This window comes from Lingula anatina, chromosome 2, assembly GCF_051362555.1.
Source record: "Lingula anatina isolate TDL-2025a chromosome 2, LinAna3.0, whole genome shotgun sequence".
In the NCBI taxonomy this organism is placed as follows: domain Eukaryota; kingdom Metazoa; phylum Brachiopoda; class Lingulata; order Lingulida; family Lingulidae; genus Lingula; species Lingula anatina.
The window spans coordinates 25,830,534-25,848,080 of NC_141768.1; the positions used below are offsets into that span (position 1 = coordinate 25,830,534).

The following is a 17,547-nucleotide window of genomic DNA, read 5'->3' on the forward strand; positions in this document are numbered from 1 at the left end:
CCATTTCAAGCAATTGCTAACAGACTAGACTGAGTAACGAAACATGAATGTTCTTTTATCTTATTCATATAATTTGTTGGCTGAAACTCCTGTTCCAAAATATAATAATAATAATAATAATAATAATTTATTCAGCTTTAAGCGTTACAATTTAATATTGTTCGCTGTGTAACTACTTCTAACACTACTCTATTATGCTTACATCAAAAATATAAATAAAGGATAAAATAAAGGATAAAATGTGTATCAAAGCTTAAAGTTTATTAATGCGATGGGTGGTTATTCATTGTGCTGCCAACTGCATGAATATATTGCGATATTGTCTTAAGTGATTTATGATCTTGGAGATGAAGAGGATAAATAGTTTCTGATCACTGCCTGCTTATTCATAATTTTGTCTCTCAGTATTTGGGAAGGAATTAAGCATGCTTTGTCGCTCTGTTTGGTACCTGCTGCAAGTGAGGAAGAAATGGTTCTCGTCCTCTATTACTGTTTCACAATGTGTGCAGGTTCTTTCTTCCAGAGGGATTTTCATGTGCCTGTCTTTCTCTATCGCCAGCTCGTGGCCACTTATTCTCATTTTGGCAATGTATTTTTTGTCTGAGCTTGTGGCACTATCTTTCGAGATCGTATGAGTCTTTTTAGCATTAATAATGTACTGCGTCAAGACTTAAGAAAAGAAAGTCTCACCAAAATGAGTTTTTGGCCTGTTCTTCAACAATCACTACAAAATATCAAAGATTTATCACAACTGGCTGACTATAGTTACGATTGCCATTAGCCGTGAACCCTTCCAAATTTGACAAGCGCTAAATAAGTAAACTAATACTCGTTTAAAGAAAATTTATAAGTTACATAAAGAATTTTTCCGACTTAAATCGCCCACAAAATCAATTAGCAAAGCTGGACAATTCAGCAATGGCCAGAAAGTCCATCTTCGCACCTTTTGCTGAATTAAGCGGCCAATGTTAAGTCAACCCTTTACATATTGCACTTTCATGATGTAGTACAGGTTGCCCAAGAAATTAGAAAATAATGTAAAAGGGTCTCAGCGTCAAAGTTCATGTTCATTTGCAAACTTATTTAGTCTTGAAATTGTTTATGTTGTTTATTTCAATATGATATACATAGGTAACATGTTTCTTGAATTCCTGGAACAGTAGTTATTTATGAAAATACTAATAAATAGTATGTATATTTTTAAAGATGATATTTAATGTATGTATTTATGAAATATAGAAGAATAAAAAAATATCAGTATACTATTTGATCAGGGATGTCTTCTGGTCATTCGACAAGAAATGTCACGTCATTGACGCACGTACACTCTGTCTTATTTGCACATATCCCTTTTTTAATTACTGTTGAATTTCTTTCCATATTGGAGGGTACAAAAACAAAGAAAAGGCAGTAATGGGGCAGATCAGAATTATGCAAATATTACACAAAATGTGGGTAATTGAAGTGACACTTTTTGTGGAATAACCCCTTCTAGATATATCTTGTTATTCTAATTTACTTTTTTTTTTGTGGAATGCGAGTCTCTGTCCATTGGAAAAAGAGCATGCTTTTAATAGTCGTGTACGAACTTTTAGGAAGTGGGCAGCTACACCAAATTTGAGTGCAGTGTTTAATACATGAATGAATTAATTAACAGAATATACAGGTACACAGAAACACATAAAACTTCAGTGTAAGGGTACCCGGGGCAGTTCTGTTTATTATTAATATTTCCTGTGCTATAGGATACAATACAAATCCATTAACATTTTATGACCGTCGCTCATGAATAATCGTCCACGTATATTTTGTTACGAACCGTAGCGGCGTGGATCACTCCTTGTTCTCTTTATCAAACTATTGCAAACATTTTACTTTGTCAGCTTGACATTGTAGAATCTTATTTATGACTGATTGATCTAAACATTCATGGTCAGTTCAATCAGCAGATTGGCAAGGTATCCCAACACAGACTGTGCATGATTCAGTGAGAGAAGTCTCCTGTGAGTATCCGGTCACAAAAATGCTGGGTTCGACCTGCAAGCGCCACGGACTGAGATATACACTACATTACTTTGTATGTCTGATAGGGACCCTTGTCGTGCGAGCAGAGGTGTATACGTCCACGGCGGAGCTCGAGCTACTTCTAGACAAAGAAAAACATCTTTTTGACTTAGTAGGAAATTTTCTTACGAATCAACTAAAGCGCTTAAATGAGTTACAATCGTAAGTATAGAAACACAATATCATTTGAAATATTTACAAATAACAACAGTCCTAGGTCTGCTTTAGACTGCATTCCCATAGATTTAGATCGATCCATCTAGATCGACCTAACTCCCTGGGGTTCACGCTGAATTGCTGTCAGCCGAGCGTGCACGGTAGTTAATTACCCCCTTACAGCTTTTAGTAGGCGGGACAGACATTTAAGCCGGCTGAGACTCCCCACAGGGATAGATCGATCTCAAATCTGTGGGAATGGGGTCTTAGAGTAACCTTATATTTATAAGACGGATGTTAATCAAAACCAAGCTAAATTGCATTTAGTGTAATCGGCTTTAATGCCTGACGCGCCTACTTAAACTGTTGGAGGGTAATTAACGATAGTCAAGCCGCTTGGAAGCGTGCCAGACAATTAAGCTGATTACACTGAAAACACTTTAGCCAGAGACTCCGCAGAGTAAGATCGATCCAGCTAGAAAGATGAGTTTATGGGAACACAGCCCAAAGATAGCTCCGAGGCATGCAAATACAATTGTTGTATTTATACAGCAGTAAAACCGACGCATAATCATATAATAGAATACGCAATCTGAATCCGGCGTGTTGAAATTGTCGTCTACTGAAACACTGTCTTCCATTTTGATATAATTCCCACTATAAACCAGACTATATGGAACCTGTATCTGCAACAGAAAACAAAGGACATGACCAACCATATTTACATTGTCTGTCAAATCTTTATAATTAGAATTGCTTACTTAAAGTTACTAACATGTACGTCTGTATATACAGGTATATATATATATATATATATATATATATATATATATATATATATATATATATATATAAGAAATACTGGTGACGTGAACTGTGGTAATTGGGCACATAAACATTGATAATGGTACTCTTGAACTGGGGCACATGTGCTTCAACACTTTAACTGTGGTAGTGGGAAACCTTAAACTGTGTTATTGGTACACTTAAGGCCCCTATATATGGCAATTAGACAGGTGAAACTGAGACTGGTACTGGGACACGTTTTACGTGGCAACCTGAAAAAAGTTATGGAAGTATACACATATTTTCTTCAGGGACCTCCTGCATATGAAGGGAACACTATCAGACAGCACAGCGTTCTCTACCTTGGGGTACGCTGAGAACCCTGTTGGGGCGTACCACACCATCAAACGCTTTGCGGTAACATGGAAGAAATTATTCGAAAAATTGTCGAAGTTGAAACCTGCATACGATGTTGAAATTCAGGGTAGGATTTTTCATTTACCTGAAAAAATTACAAAATAGATGTGCCTGAAAATATAACTAAGTTTTGCTATTAATTCACACTTTTTTTTTGCAATTTATCCTTAAGAAAATGCAGATTTTCAAAAAAGCTGAACAAAACTTTTTCCTATAATCTGTACAAAACGTAGATAATTCAAATAACACACAAACAAATGGCGGCTCACCTTTAATTTAGCATTCGTTTACTAAATGTTATTTAATCAATCTACATGCTTTTCCTTTAAACATTTATCCAATTATCTTTATGAGTATCATCCTTGGATTTATTTTACAAATCACATATAATGAATACAATTATATTTCATTTGCCACACTTGTAAGTATCATTATATCATAATGTTTTTAAAACTTTACATGGCAGCCCCCCACTGGAGTGAATCACACTATTGTTCATGGCGAAGTGTTACTTCCGCGTAAATTATATTTGGTATAGTTTAATTGCAATGCTCTTTGATTTTCAGAATTTTGAAAACATGAAGTATACGCCTGAACATTTGTTGGGGCACTGATACCATTTATTTTTTAATTTCGAGAATACACTAGCACATTATGTGCCCATACGATAATATTCTGATAATTTAATCAGGTATTTATTCTTTCACCCAGAGTTATCCAAAAGTACCTTAAGTTTGGGTTTCCAGCACGTTTGGCCACAAGATGCTGATCTAGAAGGCGCCGCAGTGGCTTTGCTACGGTTACAGCAGATGTATAAATTACCAGTCAAAGAGTTCGCCCAGGGAAACGTATCGGGTGTGAGAACGTCGGAACTGGGGGCCGCAGACTGTTTTTACATTGGTCAAATTGCGTTCCATTCTGATGATAATTTGCCTCTAGCAGTTAACTGGATCGAGGAATCTTTGAAAATCCAAGAATCAAAGGGAGAGCCTCTTTGGGAGCACCTACAGTCGGCGTATACCATTTTGGCTGAGGCTTATGAAGAGGTCTGTTCTTCTGTTCTCACAGGCAGTTTTTTAAAGATTAAAAACCCAGAACGAAATATTCGAGGAATGTTTTTATTATCAAATCTTAATATATCAGCGATATTTGAAAGGAAATGTGAAAGGAATATTTTTGTCTTTATTGCTCCCCCACCCCTATGACATTACAATTCTTCCTGAAATAAATATTATTTCAATACCCAAAATTGCTTTTTGACAGATTTAAATGTCACATGGCCGATTATTAAATCTCATATGTTTTCAGCTTGGGAACACGAAGGTCGCCGCTGAGTATGCCCATAAAGCCTCTAAAAATGGTATATATACAGACATTAGAAACATTATGGATTTCCCTCGAGTCTGCTTGATCTCAGTCGAATTTTACTTCTATAGCTTCTCTTTACAAAATATGCTATATCTTCATGTATTGAGAAATCAATATTGTTTCAACTCCAACTCTGTACAGTTAGTTTCTGCATGTTTTTTTTACTGGAGCATAGTAAACTCGTGAAAATTCGTGTAGTACAATGATGCATGCATCATGTTTTTTGTTACAAAAGTGTGTGTTTTTCTCGCTATTTTTTTTATCCCTAGCCGACAAAGAATACAAAAAAGAAAACGCGGGTTTTCTTACAAGAGATGGTTATCTGACAGAACTACCGGTTCCATTGACGCAAGGGTTCACGTCTAATGCTGGAATGTATGAGCGTCTGTGTCGCGGCGAAAACGTGCAGGTAAGGCCTATTTTCATTTCAGATTTCAGTTTTTTTATATTTACATAGACATATATTTACATCCAGGCATAAGATACGGGTGTTAAATATACATGTATATTGCATCAAAATGGCTTCACACAGCATGTGAAAAAGTCTTTTTAAAAATGCCCCCCCTCTCTGCCCCCCCCCCCCCTCAAAAAATTATATATTCTAGCTGGTTCTAAATTATATTATATTATTTATCAAAATGAAATTAGCTGGGACCCGCATGAAGTATCTGCCTACAGACACAATCTGTTTGTACATAAAAATATTGCAGCAGGCCACTACATATTGTATGTGATCTGGCCATAAGGTATAGTGCTGGTGATTGTGAATATTAATGATATTATAGGTTGTTTCTATCCATTTTTCCATCTCATCATGGGTTCCCTAGTTATTAAATGGTGATAATTTGAAAAAAAAACAAACAAACAAATTTTGAACGTGAAAATTAATGAAATTGCAAAACCTTTGCACTGAATATATTTCTGATCTGTTGCTTAGAGGGGTGAGTGTATATGCGATTGTCCTCTTCGCTCCTCGTGGATAAGATGCATATGTAATTAAGAGTTCCAGCCAACGCTAGACCCTTACTGAACACTATCATGTATTTTGTCTGATGTGTTGACGCGAATAAAACATATTTATTTTCTTTTCAAAATCATGAAGATCAGTTCAAAATAATGTAATTCTACGTGATCTGTCATGATTTTGTCTCAACTTGTCCAGACTTCGGTGACGTGTCGAAATGGGCGGAGTCTATTGGCGTGTCAGTTGGTTGTTGGTGTAAAAAGCGGAGGAAATTTCTGACGACTAGAACCGCCACACGCTTGGTGACAACTGTACATAATTCTGTCATTGATAGGAAAGTAGATACAGTGCTTGTACATGCTTGAACTGTAGTTGCCGTCATTTCTGTGGAAGCAATTTGTTTAAATTATCTGTCTCGTTGGAAATATTTGCAGTCAAAAGAGTTCTCATTTGCACACCGTGATGGCCACAGATAGCCGAGAAGAGTTTGGGATGAATGTGTCGGTAAAGTTGAGGGCAATTGCTAATGACACCAATGTAGAGCACTTTTCCTGCGCAAGTCTTAATTGCTTGCCTTTTATTGTTTTCGATGCTATATTGGCCGTTTTTGTCATGGTGGCTAATGGTTTCGTGATATTTGCGTTTGGAAAATATAAAGAACTTAGAGATAAGACATTTTTTGGAATTGCCAGCCTTGCCGTAGTCGGTTTTCTCACTGGCAGTGTTTGCATTCCGCTCAATCTAGTTGCAGCCTATATGACAGAGGAAGGATCAGACTCACAATATCTTTCTACCAACAAGTATTTTTGTCTACTAAAAATATACATTAACATGATCGTTGTGCAGATTTCTATTATGCACCAGTTGTTTATTGCCACTGAAAGATACTTGAAAATCTGTCGGCATGTGAAATATGTAACAGTGATAACAGAAAAGAAGATCATTACAGCAATTGCTTTCTCGTGGCTTTATCCGATGGGCCTTTGTCTCCCACCACTTTTTGGTTGGAATACATGGTCTCCGGGTGTGGAATGTACGGCCCGTTATGTCGAACAGGAATTCTTGACAACATTGGTCGTCCCACATTTCCCCGTTTTAATTATAATACCATTTGGTTTTTATGGTGCAATTCTTCGGCGCGTTAGACGTCAGAAGATGGCAGTTAATGCGCTTAATACGAACACAAATAAACAGCAGTGCAATGACATCGAACAGGAGAAGTTGGATAATCGGCTGATCATAAAAAATGACATGAATAAATCCTTGGACGAAGCACAGCCGTCAACATCGAAGGAATCTTTTCCTTTAAACAAACCGAATTTGGTTTTCTTTAAAAACCCAACATTCATAGAATCATTAGAGGAAGTGCCACCACCAGAGATTAAATTAAAGGGGAAAGGAAAAGGACCTGGGAAGTGCTCGAATCCGGCTCCTAAAGTGGTCCTGCCTTCTCCACCTAGATCCAATGATCCAGATAGATCGGAACAACTCCAGAACAAGAAACAAACGATAAAAAAAACCGACGTGAAACTTTCAAAGATGACAGCGATCACATTAGGAGCGCTCTTAGTCGTTTTACTACCCAGTCTAATTCTTAATCTTGCTAGAAACCTTTTCGAAAACAATACTTATGCTTTCAATATTCTATTAAATATAAGTGTCAAATTAGCAACAGCCGGCTCAATTATTAATCCAATTGTATATGGGGTATTGAATAAGAGGTTCAGGGCGGCATTTCTTGCTCTTCTTAAATGTAGAAGAAATCCAGTAATATAGCTGTTCAGTAATTCATAATTGTATTCGAAACATTTAAATTAGGCGGAATAGGGTGTTAAAAATGTAAATAGAAGTACAGTAGCACCTTTGAATGATTTTGATATTAATTTTTTGTATTGACAAAAATGACTTATAATTGAAATGGACGTTGCAGACCCCCGAATCTTGGTATGTAACCTTTGAACTTAAAGAAACATATCGGTCACGTGTTCCACTGTTCAATACAAGGTATACATTGATTTTCTTTATGAGTTTTTAACAAGACTTTGTTTCCGAATGTGTCATCATTTTTTGTGAGTGTGTGTGTGTGCAAAGGGGCTTGTATAGCTTCGATTGAGTAAAGGGCATTTGAAAAAGAAGTGCAAAGAAGTATCGAAGGCACCTCAGGGGCAGTGTACATGTAGGCCTACGTCTATTGTAGTCCAATTGTGCCGGTATAGTTCTGCATTAAATAAACATCCAACCCTCGCTCTGTTGGGCATTTTTCTTGACTTCAGTTAAGATGTTTGTTGAAAAGTTGAAAGAGATCCTGCGATAACGTTATTTCGAAAACGAATTCTTCAAAGAAGAGATCGAAAGTAATGATTTAGCAGCGGAGGAGAGCTCATTCCACGAAGACATAAGAAAGTAGTTAACTGGAGTACAGAGGTATTTAGGGGTATTTAGAGTGAAGCCTATTGGATAATATTCTCTCGTTATTCATACTAGCAAAATTTAGACTGCGCTCAAGGGATCTTTCATCCTCAGTTACACATGTATTTTTTTCACAGTGCTTGGTGACGTAGGTTTTGCAATTTACTTTCTGTGAGATTGCAGTTTTGTTTGGTGTAAACATTTGACAGTGCCATGTCACCGTACCGCTTTGCTAATCATGGATGTAAGTGAACTGAAGATTTTGGTAATGGCGAAAATAGCTAAAAATAATGCCTTGTGCAAAAACACGTTACGAATGTTTTTTTTTTTCAATTTCTTAAAGACCCGGCGACACTGCAAAAGTCGCCACAAGCTGTTCATTAAGATTTTTAAAATATAAACATTTAAGACATTTTTGAGACATTAAACAGCATAATCGCTTCCAAACAAGTTGCGGATTTTCTACTTTAGTAAAAATAAAATAGATCGATTGTAGAATGTGAGATGGTGCTGCGAGCGACAGTAACGAAGGTTTAAAATTTAGTCCGTTTAATTCCGTTTGCCTTTCAACCGTTAAGTAAACTAACTGAAAAAAGTATCCAACATTTCCTATCTCTTGAGACAACCATAGCCGTAGCTGAAGAATACATGTTTTACCTTACTAGCCCATGTCATTCTAGATTATATAACATTTGGTAACATTGTTTCGGGAACCTGTCTGGTCCCATACATAATAATTTCAACCAACATTTAATGCTACGCGTGAGATAATGCACCGTCAGATCCAGCATTTGATGCGGAACTTGGAAATATTCACAAAATTTTATTTGCACTATCTCAATTACCTCAACATAATTGGTACCCCAAATCTCAGATATGATATGATAATATGGAGCGAGTTCTTATACGCTAATACCACCAGCCTCAGGCACCCTTTTGTTTTTCATTTCTTTTACTGCCTTGGTGACTTCTTCCATTTCAAGGTGATTATTAAGTTCAGGAGGGTCATCATTGACACAGTGCTCACAATAATAGTCATGCTCTTCCAAAGCTTGATGTTCCTCCTTAAATATTGAGGTTCCTGTAGCCTGTGGGTTATATACATGTAGTTGCTGAAAATATTCAAACCACCGGTCACTAATTATGGCACTAGACGACGAGCACCTTTCCCTTTGATTAATTTCTAACATAAAAATGGATCTTTTAAATGTTTTCAGTGTTTTGCTGCTGCATTGTTTTCCACTTATTCTTTGTTTTACGACATATCTCTCTATATGGATTTTTTTTTTTTTTGCTTTCCAGTAGCTACCTAGGTATGTGTCGTCATTAGTGCGTCTGAATTTTCTCAACAGCGAATTTTTTTTAACTCTTTGCAAATCTGTATTTATTACCAAACCAACCATTATCTAATGGTCTAGGCACTTTGTAGGTCATTTTCACATCACCCGCCGCTCTTTGCATCATGCCCTCCATAATTTCCGCTACATTATTAATGTTTTCGTGCACATATTCCTCGAATTCATTAAGTATAGTCACTGACACATTATCGCTTAGTTTTCCGAGAAATCCATATTTTCCAGACTCACCCCAGACAAACTTGGAATAGGGTGTTAGGTTTACTATGGTACTTGCATTCTCGGGGGAAATGATGAAAATATAAACGTAATAATATTTGTTACAATCCATATAAAATGTTCAGTAGACTTTACAGGGGTAAAATGAACAGAATAAAAGGAATATTTGCCGTTTGTTGTTGATGAGCCAGTTGGTAATTTTATCCATAGACGGTTTACTGACTCACACCTTGAAAACGGGTAGTGTGGTCCGATCTACCGGTGAATTCGGGATCATTCGGTGCCGAGTCTGGTAGTTGGGTAGGCCTGGAATAGAAAAGTTGTCTTTTTCATACATGTTCCGCTCCATCAATTTCGATAAAGTCTTTTTACGTTCCAGTCTTTGCATTCACACCTTCTACTAAAATAAAATATACTTTGTGTCAAGTCCTGTAACCTGCTTGTCTAATAGCAGGGAGACAGTGTCTAATTTAGGGTTTTTGATTACTTTAAACTATTTACTAAACGCTCTTTAACATATACTAATATTCCACCATGCTAATTTACCTCTCTACAATAAGCATAACATAGATATCCTGATAGCCAGTCTTTCCATTCCGATATATCATAAACCCGTCTTTCTACCAGTGCTATGCCAGGCCTACCCAACTACCAGACTCGGCACCTAAGGATCCTGAATTAACCGGTATATCGGACCACACTACCCGTTTTCAAGGTGTGTGTCAGATCGCATTTCGGAGTATCAGCCAGAACACCGACAGGATGAGCCCTGGCATGCTCGGCTGTCACCTTGATTGGATAGTAAACGATTGTCGTAAAATCGCCATATGATTTTAAAACCGGGTGCATAAATTTGAAAGCCACCTAGATGCACCTTAGACTGCCACATTAATCTAATACAATGCAAAAAAGCCCTATCAAAAGTGGTTAAAACATTCAAACCGAATGTCGTAAAGTCCCCATATATCCCCATAGAGACAATGAAATAGAGTACTCTAAAGTAAGAGTACAGTTTAAGGTTGTTCAGCCGAGCGTGGATGAGCCCGCAGTCGTGCTACAAAATTTGTTCTGGGGTATGATACTCCGATATGCGATCTGACACACACCTTGAAAACGGGTAGCGTGGTCCGATATACCGGTTAATTCAGGATCCTTAGGTGCCGAGTCTGGTAGTTGGGTAGGCCTGTATGCTGTCGTTCTTTCTCAGAGATAGTTTTGATTTATTTTCATTTTTGTGCTTTCTTATTCCATGCGCGTTTCAGTAATGTACCAGTAGTAGCTTCCAAAAATTGGTTTAGAAACTGGGAAGTTTAAACTGAACATGAATTCATCTAGTACAAAGTTTAACTTTTATCAGAGAAACCATTCATTCAGTAGAAATCGCTCATTTTGCCTAATAACCTGTCAGTTGCAACTACGGAACCGCCACGGCATGGCACTGTCTTATTTGAGAGTAAATAAACTATTTTTCTGTTAAGGATCCAAAGATCGAAGCCCGACTCTTCTGTCAGTACAAGAAAACCCTGGTTCCTATTCGACCAGTAAAAGAGGAAGTTCTGTACCTGGACCCCAGGGTTAGCATTTTCTATGACGTCATCACGGATAAAGAGGCGGACATCCTTATGGAATTGGCCAAACCACGGGTAGGACATGTAATATGAATAACGTGAAAATTAGACGTACATAAATTATTCCTACCCTCTTTTCATTAATCTTAAAACGTGCCGCAAAATATAGGCAATGTCAGACATTCTATAAAAGTCTCAGTACTGTGGATAATTTTTAGAAACCCCGTAGATAATAGATTAACAAGCTCAAATAATGGAAAGAGAACAAATTCAAACCACATTGCCATAAGAAATTCTCCAAGATATAAAATGTCTTGCCGTTACATTTTCGGTAGTATATTTAATTGTGTATTTTAAATATATAGAATTGATGTATATTTCAACAAGCGACTATGTGATCTTCAGCTGCAACGTTCGGTAGTCGTGAATATCTCAGGAGAAAGCCCTTCCAGGGAACGTATCTCAAAATTGTAAGATGCAGTATATTTTATTGCCACGTACAACAATAGCAAGCTAATTCCCTTGTTTCATTTTTTTCCTTTCACTTTTGTTCTGTTATCTGGCACATTTTGGACAAGCTAAATAGTGAATGAAGGTATTTCTTATCTTTTGTTTGACACTGATAAGTTTTTTTTTATTATTTTCTGATTATCACAATGGTGTCTTCGCAGCTGTCGCGTTCTATGGTGGGAGAACCATCCATCAAGGCCAAGTCCGAGCAAAGGATAAGCAAGTTGTACATAAAATATTGAATACATCTGCTATCAGGAAACACTTTAATTGGGCTTTTTTTCGTGATTTGCTTTTCTTAAAAAAATGTAACGAGCACAATATGATTGCTAATGTAGATATTTAAGTGTTGGTCAATCTTTGTTACAAGAGATTAAAATAAATTTTTTATATATCTCGATTTGCTACATGAGTTAGGATATATAATAGTCGATAGGAAATTTCCGTTAGGGATCTGTTTATTTTTTAAAATCCACTATACCTTGCTTGCATAGATTGTGTATATTTTTGTGTGGTAAATTACATAACTTAACAGATTCAGTATCAAAATAACAAATCGACTCAGATAACCCTGAATCTTCTTTCTATTAAATAGACAAAATGTACCAACTCACAAGCAGCATGTACGTCGAAAATACGTGTAACCCAAGGTGAAGTTTACGTGGTACATGTATATCCAGATCTCGCGTTATTAGCATCATGCTTCTGCTGCTTCAGAACACTAGCTTAAGGGATTCAGGGTGTTAACGGGATCGCATATTTCTTTTCATGCCTTTTTGCATTGAAAAGTTGGTCAGTTTTATTTTACATTTTTTGAGCTTTAGCAAGGTGTTAGGTTTTTATCATGCATATTTTATTTTACTGCGTTCACTAATCTGCTATCGTTCAGTTACTTAATTATTCATACAGATCTCCTACACTGTACTCAGTGCGTAAGCATTTCTCTCTCTCTCTCTCTCCTGTGTGTCATGTAAAGTTAATAAATTAATGAATAAAAATTCTCACATATCTACTTTACGCCAGAGCTTGGCTGTTTGACTGGCATCTGGATAAGACGGTGCGCCAGTTAAGTGAAAGAGTTGAAGAAATAACCGGCCTGAGTACAGTTTACAGAGAACGCTCGGCAGACGCGGAGGCGTGGCAGGTCAGTTGATACTGATTCTCAATATATATATATATATATATATATATATATATATATATATATATATATATATATATATATATATCCATTTGATTTTTTATTTACTCGTCTAGCCACTTAAATCACCGAAATTATAATGAATAGATTTATCTGTTCTTACACACACACACACACACACACACACACACACACACACACACACACTATAATTTAATGTCTTCAATGAATTTTAGGTTTTCCCTACCCCTAATTGAATTGGCAACTATAAAACTAATCAACTCTATTGCATGCAATTTAATTTCCAAAAAAGTTTATTAGGTTGTTATCTGATCTTATATGTCATGGATGTAATTTGTTTTAGGCCTATTATAGATGTGTCGGTCAAATGTATGCAGGATGTGTACTTACATGTATATAATCAGTTTACAAGTCAAATTAAGGAAGTCAGTTTGTATAGTCACACAGGGTAACTCAAATAAACGAGAAGCCAAATTTTTGGTTATTAAAGTGTACGTCAGCTTCAAACGTATTTAGAAATGACCCGCTACCTTCAGTGTTGAAACTATATCATTCACCTCGTTCAATCAGTGTAAGATATCAACCTGTGTCCAGAGCTCTGCCTGGAAGTCCTTTCTTTTATAAGTATCATTGAATTAAATTGGCCATTCCGGTAACCCACCTGGCTTGGAAGGCAATATTATTTAATTGTACGTATAATTAGATGTATGAAGATATAAAGATGGAAATAGATGGAGAAGAGGTTAAAAGGATCAGTACTTAGGGAGGACACTGTATGCTGATGACTAGAAAGCAAAATGTGATGTCATGCCATGATTAGCTAGATGATATGGTGACAGGGCACAGTCAAATATTTTACACAAAACACAGCAAAACAGCATTCTCTTAGGGTGCATTCCCAGAGATTTAGATCGATCCAGAGATTTAGATTTAGATCGACCTAACTCCCTTGCAGTCAGTCGAGCGCGCACCATAGTTAATTACCCCTTACAGCTTTTAGTAGGTGGGACAGACGGCTAAGCTGACAGTAATCTAGTGAGACTCCCCACAGGGATAGATCGATCTAAAATCTATGGAAATGGGGTCTTAGAAGGTAATTTGCAAAACCTTCGTTATCAGGCATTGGGAAATATATACTTGAAGTTGGGAACAAAGCGCATCAGTAAAATAAACGTGTATTTCGTAATACTCCTTCTTATTTTTGTTAGCTTTAAAAACGTGCAAATATTATCCAAAAGGGATGTTATTTTTAAAACTTTGGTTAATTAAACCTTCATTACTGAATACGAAAATTATCCATATTAGCAAAGCGTAAATCAGAATTTTTTTTTCATGTTGTGCACAAAAAGCTTTCTGTCCCCAGAGTTTTAGAAAAAGTAGAATTCGCGAATATATCCTTGTCATTCAAATGGAGCTTTATATTGAGAATTTCTAAAATAGAATAACATGAGAAAGAACCATTTCGTTATTTAAAAAATATCGGAAAAAAAGACACCAAGGTGAGACTGATGCCTTGAGAATGGGTAAAGTTGTTATATATAGTTGTTATATATGTCATTGTCAAATTGTCCATTGTTGCATGTGTCATAACTAAGTGGAAATGAAATTAGCGGCAACATTGACACCTTAGTAAAGGTGACAATGTAATGGGATTTTCTGGAAAAAAGCCTTAACAATGAAAGTGATAAATATATTCTAGGAAAATGGTACACCTGTGTGAAAGCAATCAGTTAATTGAATTTTAAAACCTGGAATTTTACCGAAAAATATTAATGACGCAAACGGTGCACGGGGCTAGGAAGTAGTGATTAACAGTGATAAGTGATACTAAATAAACATTGTACTGATTGAGAATTTGTTTCTAGCAACACAATAAGTTATATATTATGGCTACTTTTTGCCTACTTCTAACATATTTTCTGCACAAATTTAGTTCGATTAATGGATAAAATTATATGGGTAATATATATGGGTAAAATGGCATTTTTTTTTATTTACCAGGTTCTTAACTATGGCATCGGGGGTATGTACGAACCACACCACGATTTCTTTGGCGACGATGAAATGTTGAAGAACCTTCCGACACATCTCCAGGATACTGGGCGCAGGATTGCCACCTGGCTCACATACGTAATTGCAATTTACAAATACCCCACGCTTATAATAAGCAAGGTTGCTAATTTTTCGAAATGACAAAGAATTGATATAGTAGGAGAAAGAAATAGAAAGAAATTGCGTTCGATTTGAATAAATGTTTGAATTAACATTATGCATGATATAGCCTAATGTAAATGACATTGTAATATTAAGATATTAGTCAGTCGTTTTAATATTAACAGTTTCCCCCTAAATCTCAACATCAAAAACTTTCCCTCGAAGATACATTAAAGAAAGTGGTGGCAAATAATTTAAAATGTAAACATTCTTGCCAGCACTGTGGGCCTACATGTATGTGCAGTTTCAACATTCGCATGTGCTGTTCTATAGAGGATGGTGTTAGAAAGTGTGTATACAACATTTTCTGATATGATATTTGTTGCGGGTCATCTTTTCACAGTTGACCAGTGCCCAGTCCGGCGGACACACCGTGTTTCCAGTGATCAAGGTCCGCGTTCCAACTGTCAAGGTACATGTATTTTATATTTTATATTTTATAAAGTGGAGTCTGTTGGGCCGTTTCACATCCACAAAAACTGACCCTCTGGGTCACGTCAGTGACGCTCGCATTTTGTTTTATTTGCACAACTGTTTAATATCACGTTTTAATTACTGTTGATTTTTTTCACATTGTAGGGTATTATAGTATGAAACAGAAAAAATAAAGGGGTGAGTCAGAATGATGTAAATATTACACAAAATGTAGGCGTCACTTACTGACAGGTTAGTGACACAGAGAATTTTTTTGCGGAATAGCCCCGCTAGAGATATGCCAAGATCCAATCCGTGTTGGCGTGTATAGACATGGTTGTTTGGAATTTTGATAAAATTTATTTTTATAATTTTACGTTATTAAATTATTGTAAAGTGCTGTGTAGGACGTTATTCTATAATTAATTTTATTTTGGTGAAATATTTCCACGCCTACTCATGTGTACGGTAATGTTACATTTATTCAGTATCTGTCACGGTGTTAGAAACACGTGCTTAGTTTTGAGCACTGGGTGTCAGATTCGTATTTGATTAAGGCATTGGACTTTTCTGGGGTTTAGAACGCTGCCGCATTCTGGTACAACTTGAAGAGAAACGGAGAAGTTGACCACAGAACCGAGCACGCGGGTTGTCCGGTACTTCTGGGACAAAAGTGGAGTAAGTAGGCCTATATAACCATTACAAGAGTCGCTTAATATATCAGATAGTCAAACGCGGTTCAATCTGAGCCGTTTTTGCCAAGAGCGATATTTGACAGTTGTAATATGAAACAGGACCATGGCTCCAGTTTTCACACTACCATAACTCGAGAAGTCTATGTAGGCCAACCTGAGATCAGTTGAATTTCACTGAAACATTAGGGATAGCCACTGAGTATTAACTGTTTAAAGACTGCTTCTACTTATATGGAAAAAAGTTATCCATTCCGTCTCAAAACAGTAGTGAGGGCTTTACTTTATTTTTTCAATTAATTTTTAAATGGTTTTCTATTCATTGTTTAAAGAGTTAAACAGTTGCATGGGTCTATGTATAATTTCATGCAATTGAATGAAAGAACCGCTTACATTTTTCTTTCTAATTTGTTTCCTAAGAGATTTGCCTTGTGTGTTCATTTCAGTCTCAAACAAATGGATCCGTGAAAGAGGGCAGTTATTTCGCAGACGATGCGGGTTAACTCCCGATGCTTTAGACGAGTGATGGTCACGTGACGCAGTTGGTGTGGTCTATGGCTAATAGACCTTTCTATATATGAAGACACCCATGTGATGGAGTTTGGTGTAGTCTATGGCTACAGACCTTTCTAGATATGAAGACACCCATTTGATGTAGTTGGTGTAGTCTATGACTAAAGACCTTTCTATATATGAAGACACCCATATGATGTAGTTTGGCGTAGGCTTTAGCTATAGACCTCTCTAAATATGCAGACACCCATGTGATGTAGTTGCTGTAGTTTATAGCTATAGATCTCTCTCGATACTTGGACATATGTCCAAGCTCGATATGAAGAAGACACCCATGTGATGTAGTTGGTGTAGTCTATGGCTATAGACCACTCTAAATATGAAGACACCATGTGATGTAGTTGGTGTAGTCTATGGCATGCGTGTAACGAATAAATTAACGGTTCAAATGTATATTTTTTAAAAAGCTGTCTGGGTAGGAGAGTCGAAACCATCATTACTTTTTAAGGGCACGGGGGGGGGGGGGAATGAAAAGGAAGTTATTAAAACAAAATAAAGAAGTGAAAAATTACAGCTGACCACAAAAATTTAACTGTTTGTTACTTGTTACGCTCCCGACATTTTCTGAAAATTTCATGAAAATCCGACCACTCCTTTTTCCCATAATGTTGCTACATGTAATAGACAAACAGACACACTGAACAAAATATACCAAAAACGTAACCTCCTTGGCGGG

General features: G+C 36.6%; 1 protein-coding gene across 2 annotated transcripts; it reads left to right on the top strand.

The window, feature by feature from the left end:
• The first annotated feature begins 621 nt into the window (after positions 1 to 621).
• LOC106153774 (prolyl 4-hydroxylase subunit alpha-1) lies at positions 622 to 17,328 on the top strand. 2 transcript variants are annotated; one of them, XM_087004573.1, is made up of 12 exons: positions 622 to 2,226; positions 3,318 to 3,490; positions 4,135 to 4,469; positions 4,732 to 4,783; positions 5,061 to 5,200; positions 11,217 to 11,381; positions 11,712 to 11,776; positions 12,840 to 12,960; positions 14,980 to 15,108; positions 15,536 to 15,604; positions 16,188 to 16,284; positions 16,745 to 17,328. In XM_087004573.1, exons 1-12 carry the CDS (start codon positions 2,024 to 2,026, stop codon positions 16,822 to 16,824), a joined length of 1,629 nt encoding a protein of 542 aa, XP_086860699.1. In that variant the 5' UTR covers positions 622 to 2,023; the 3' UTR covers positions 16,825 to 17,328. The 2 variants fall into 2 exon arrangements, with proteins under 2 accessions (XP_086860699.1, XP_086860698.1); XM_087004572.1 differs by lacking the exon at positions 11,712 to 11,776 and adding an exon at positions 11,978 to 12,042.
• The last annotated feature ends 219 nt before the right edge of the window (positions 17,329 to 17,547 follow it).

Excerpts from the sequence above, each read along its gene's own strand:
- LOC106153774 (XM_087004573.1), top strand. The coding sequence starts at position 2,024 with ATGCTGGGTTCGACCTGCAAGCGCCACGGACTGAGATATACACTACAT. Across the intron at positions 4,470-4,731 it reads TGGCTGAGGCTTATGAAGAG|CTTGGGAACACGAAGGTCGC; the intron begins GTCTGTTCTTCT and ends ATATGTTTTCAG. Across the intron at positions 4,784-5,060 it reads CCATAAAGCCTCTAAAAATG|CCGACAAAGAATACAAAAAA; the intron begins GTATATATACAG and ends TTTTATCCCTAG.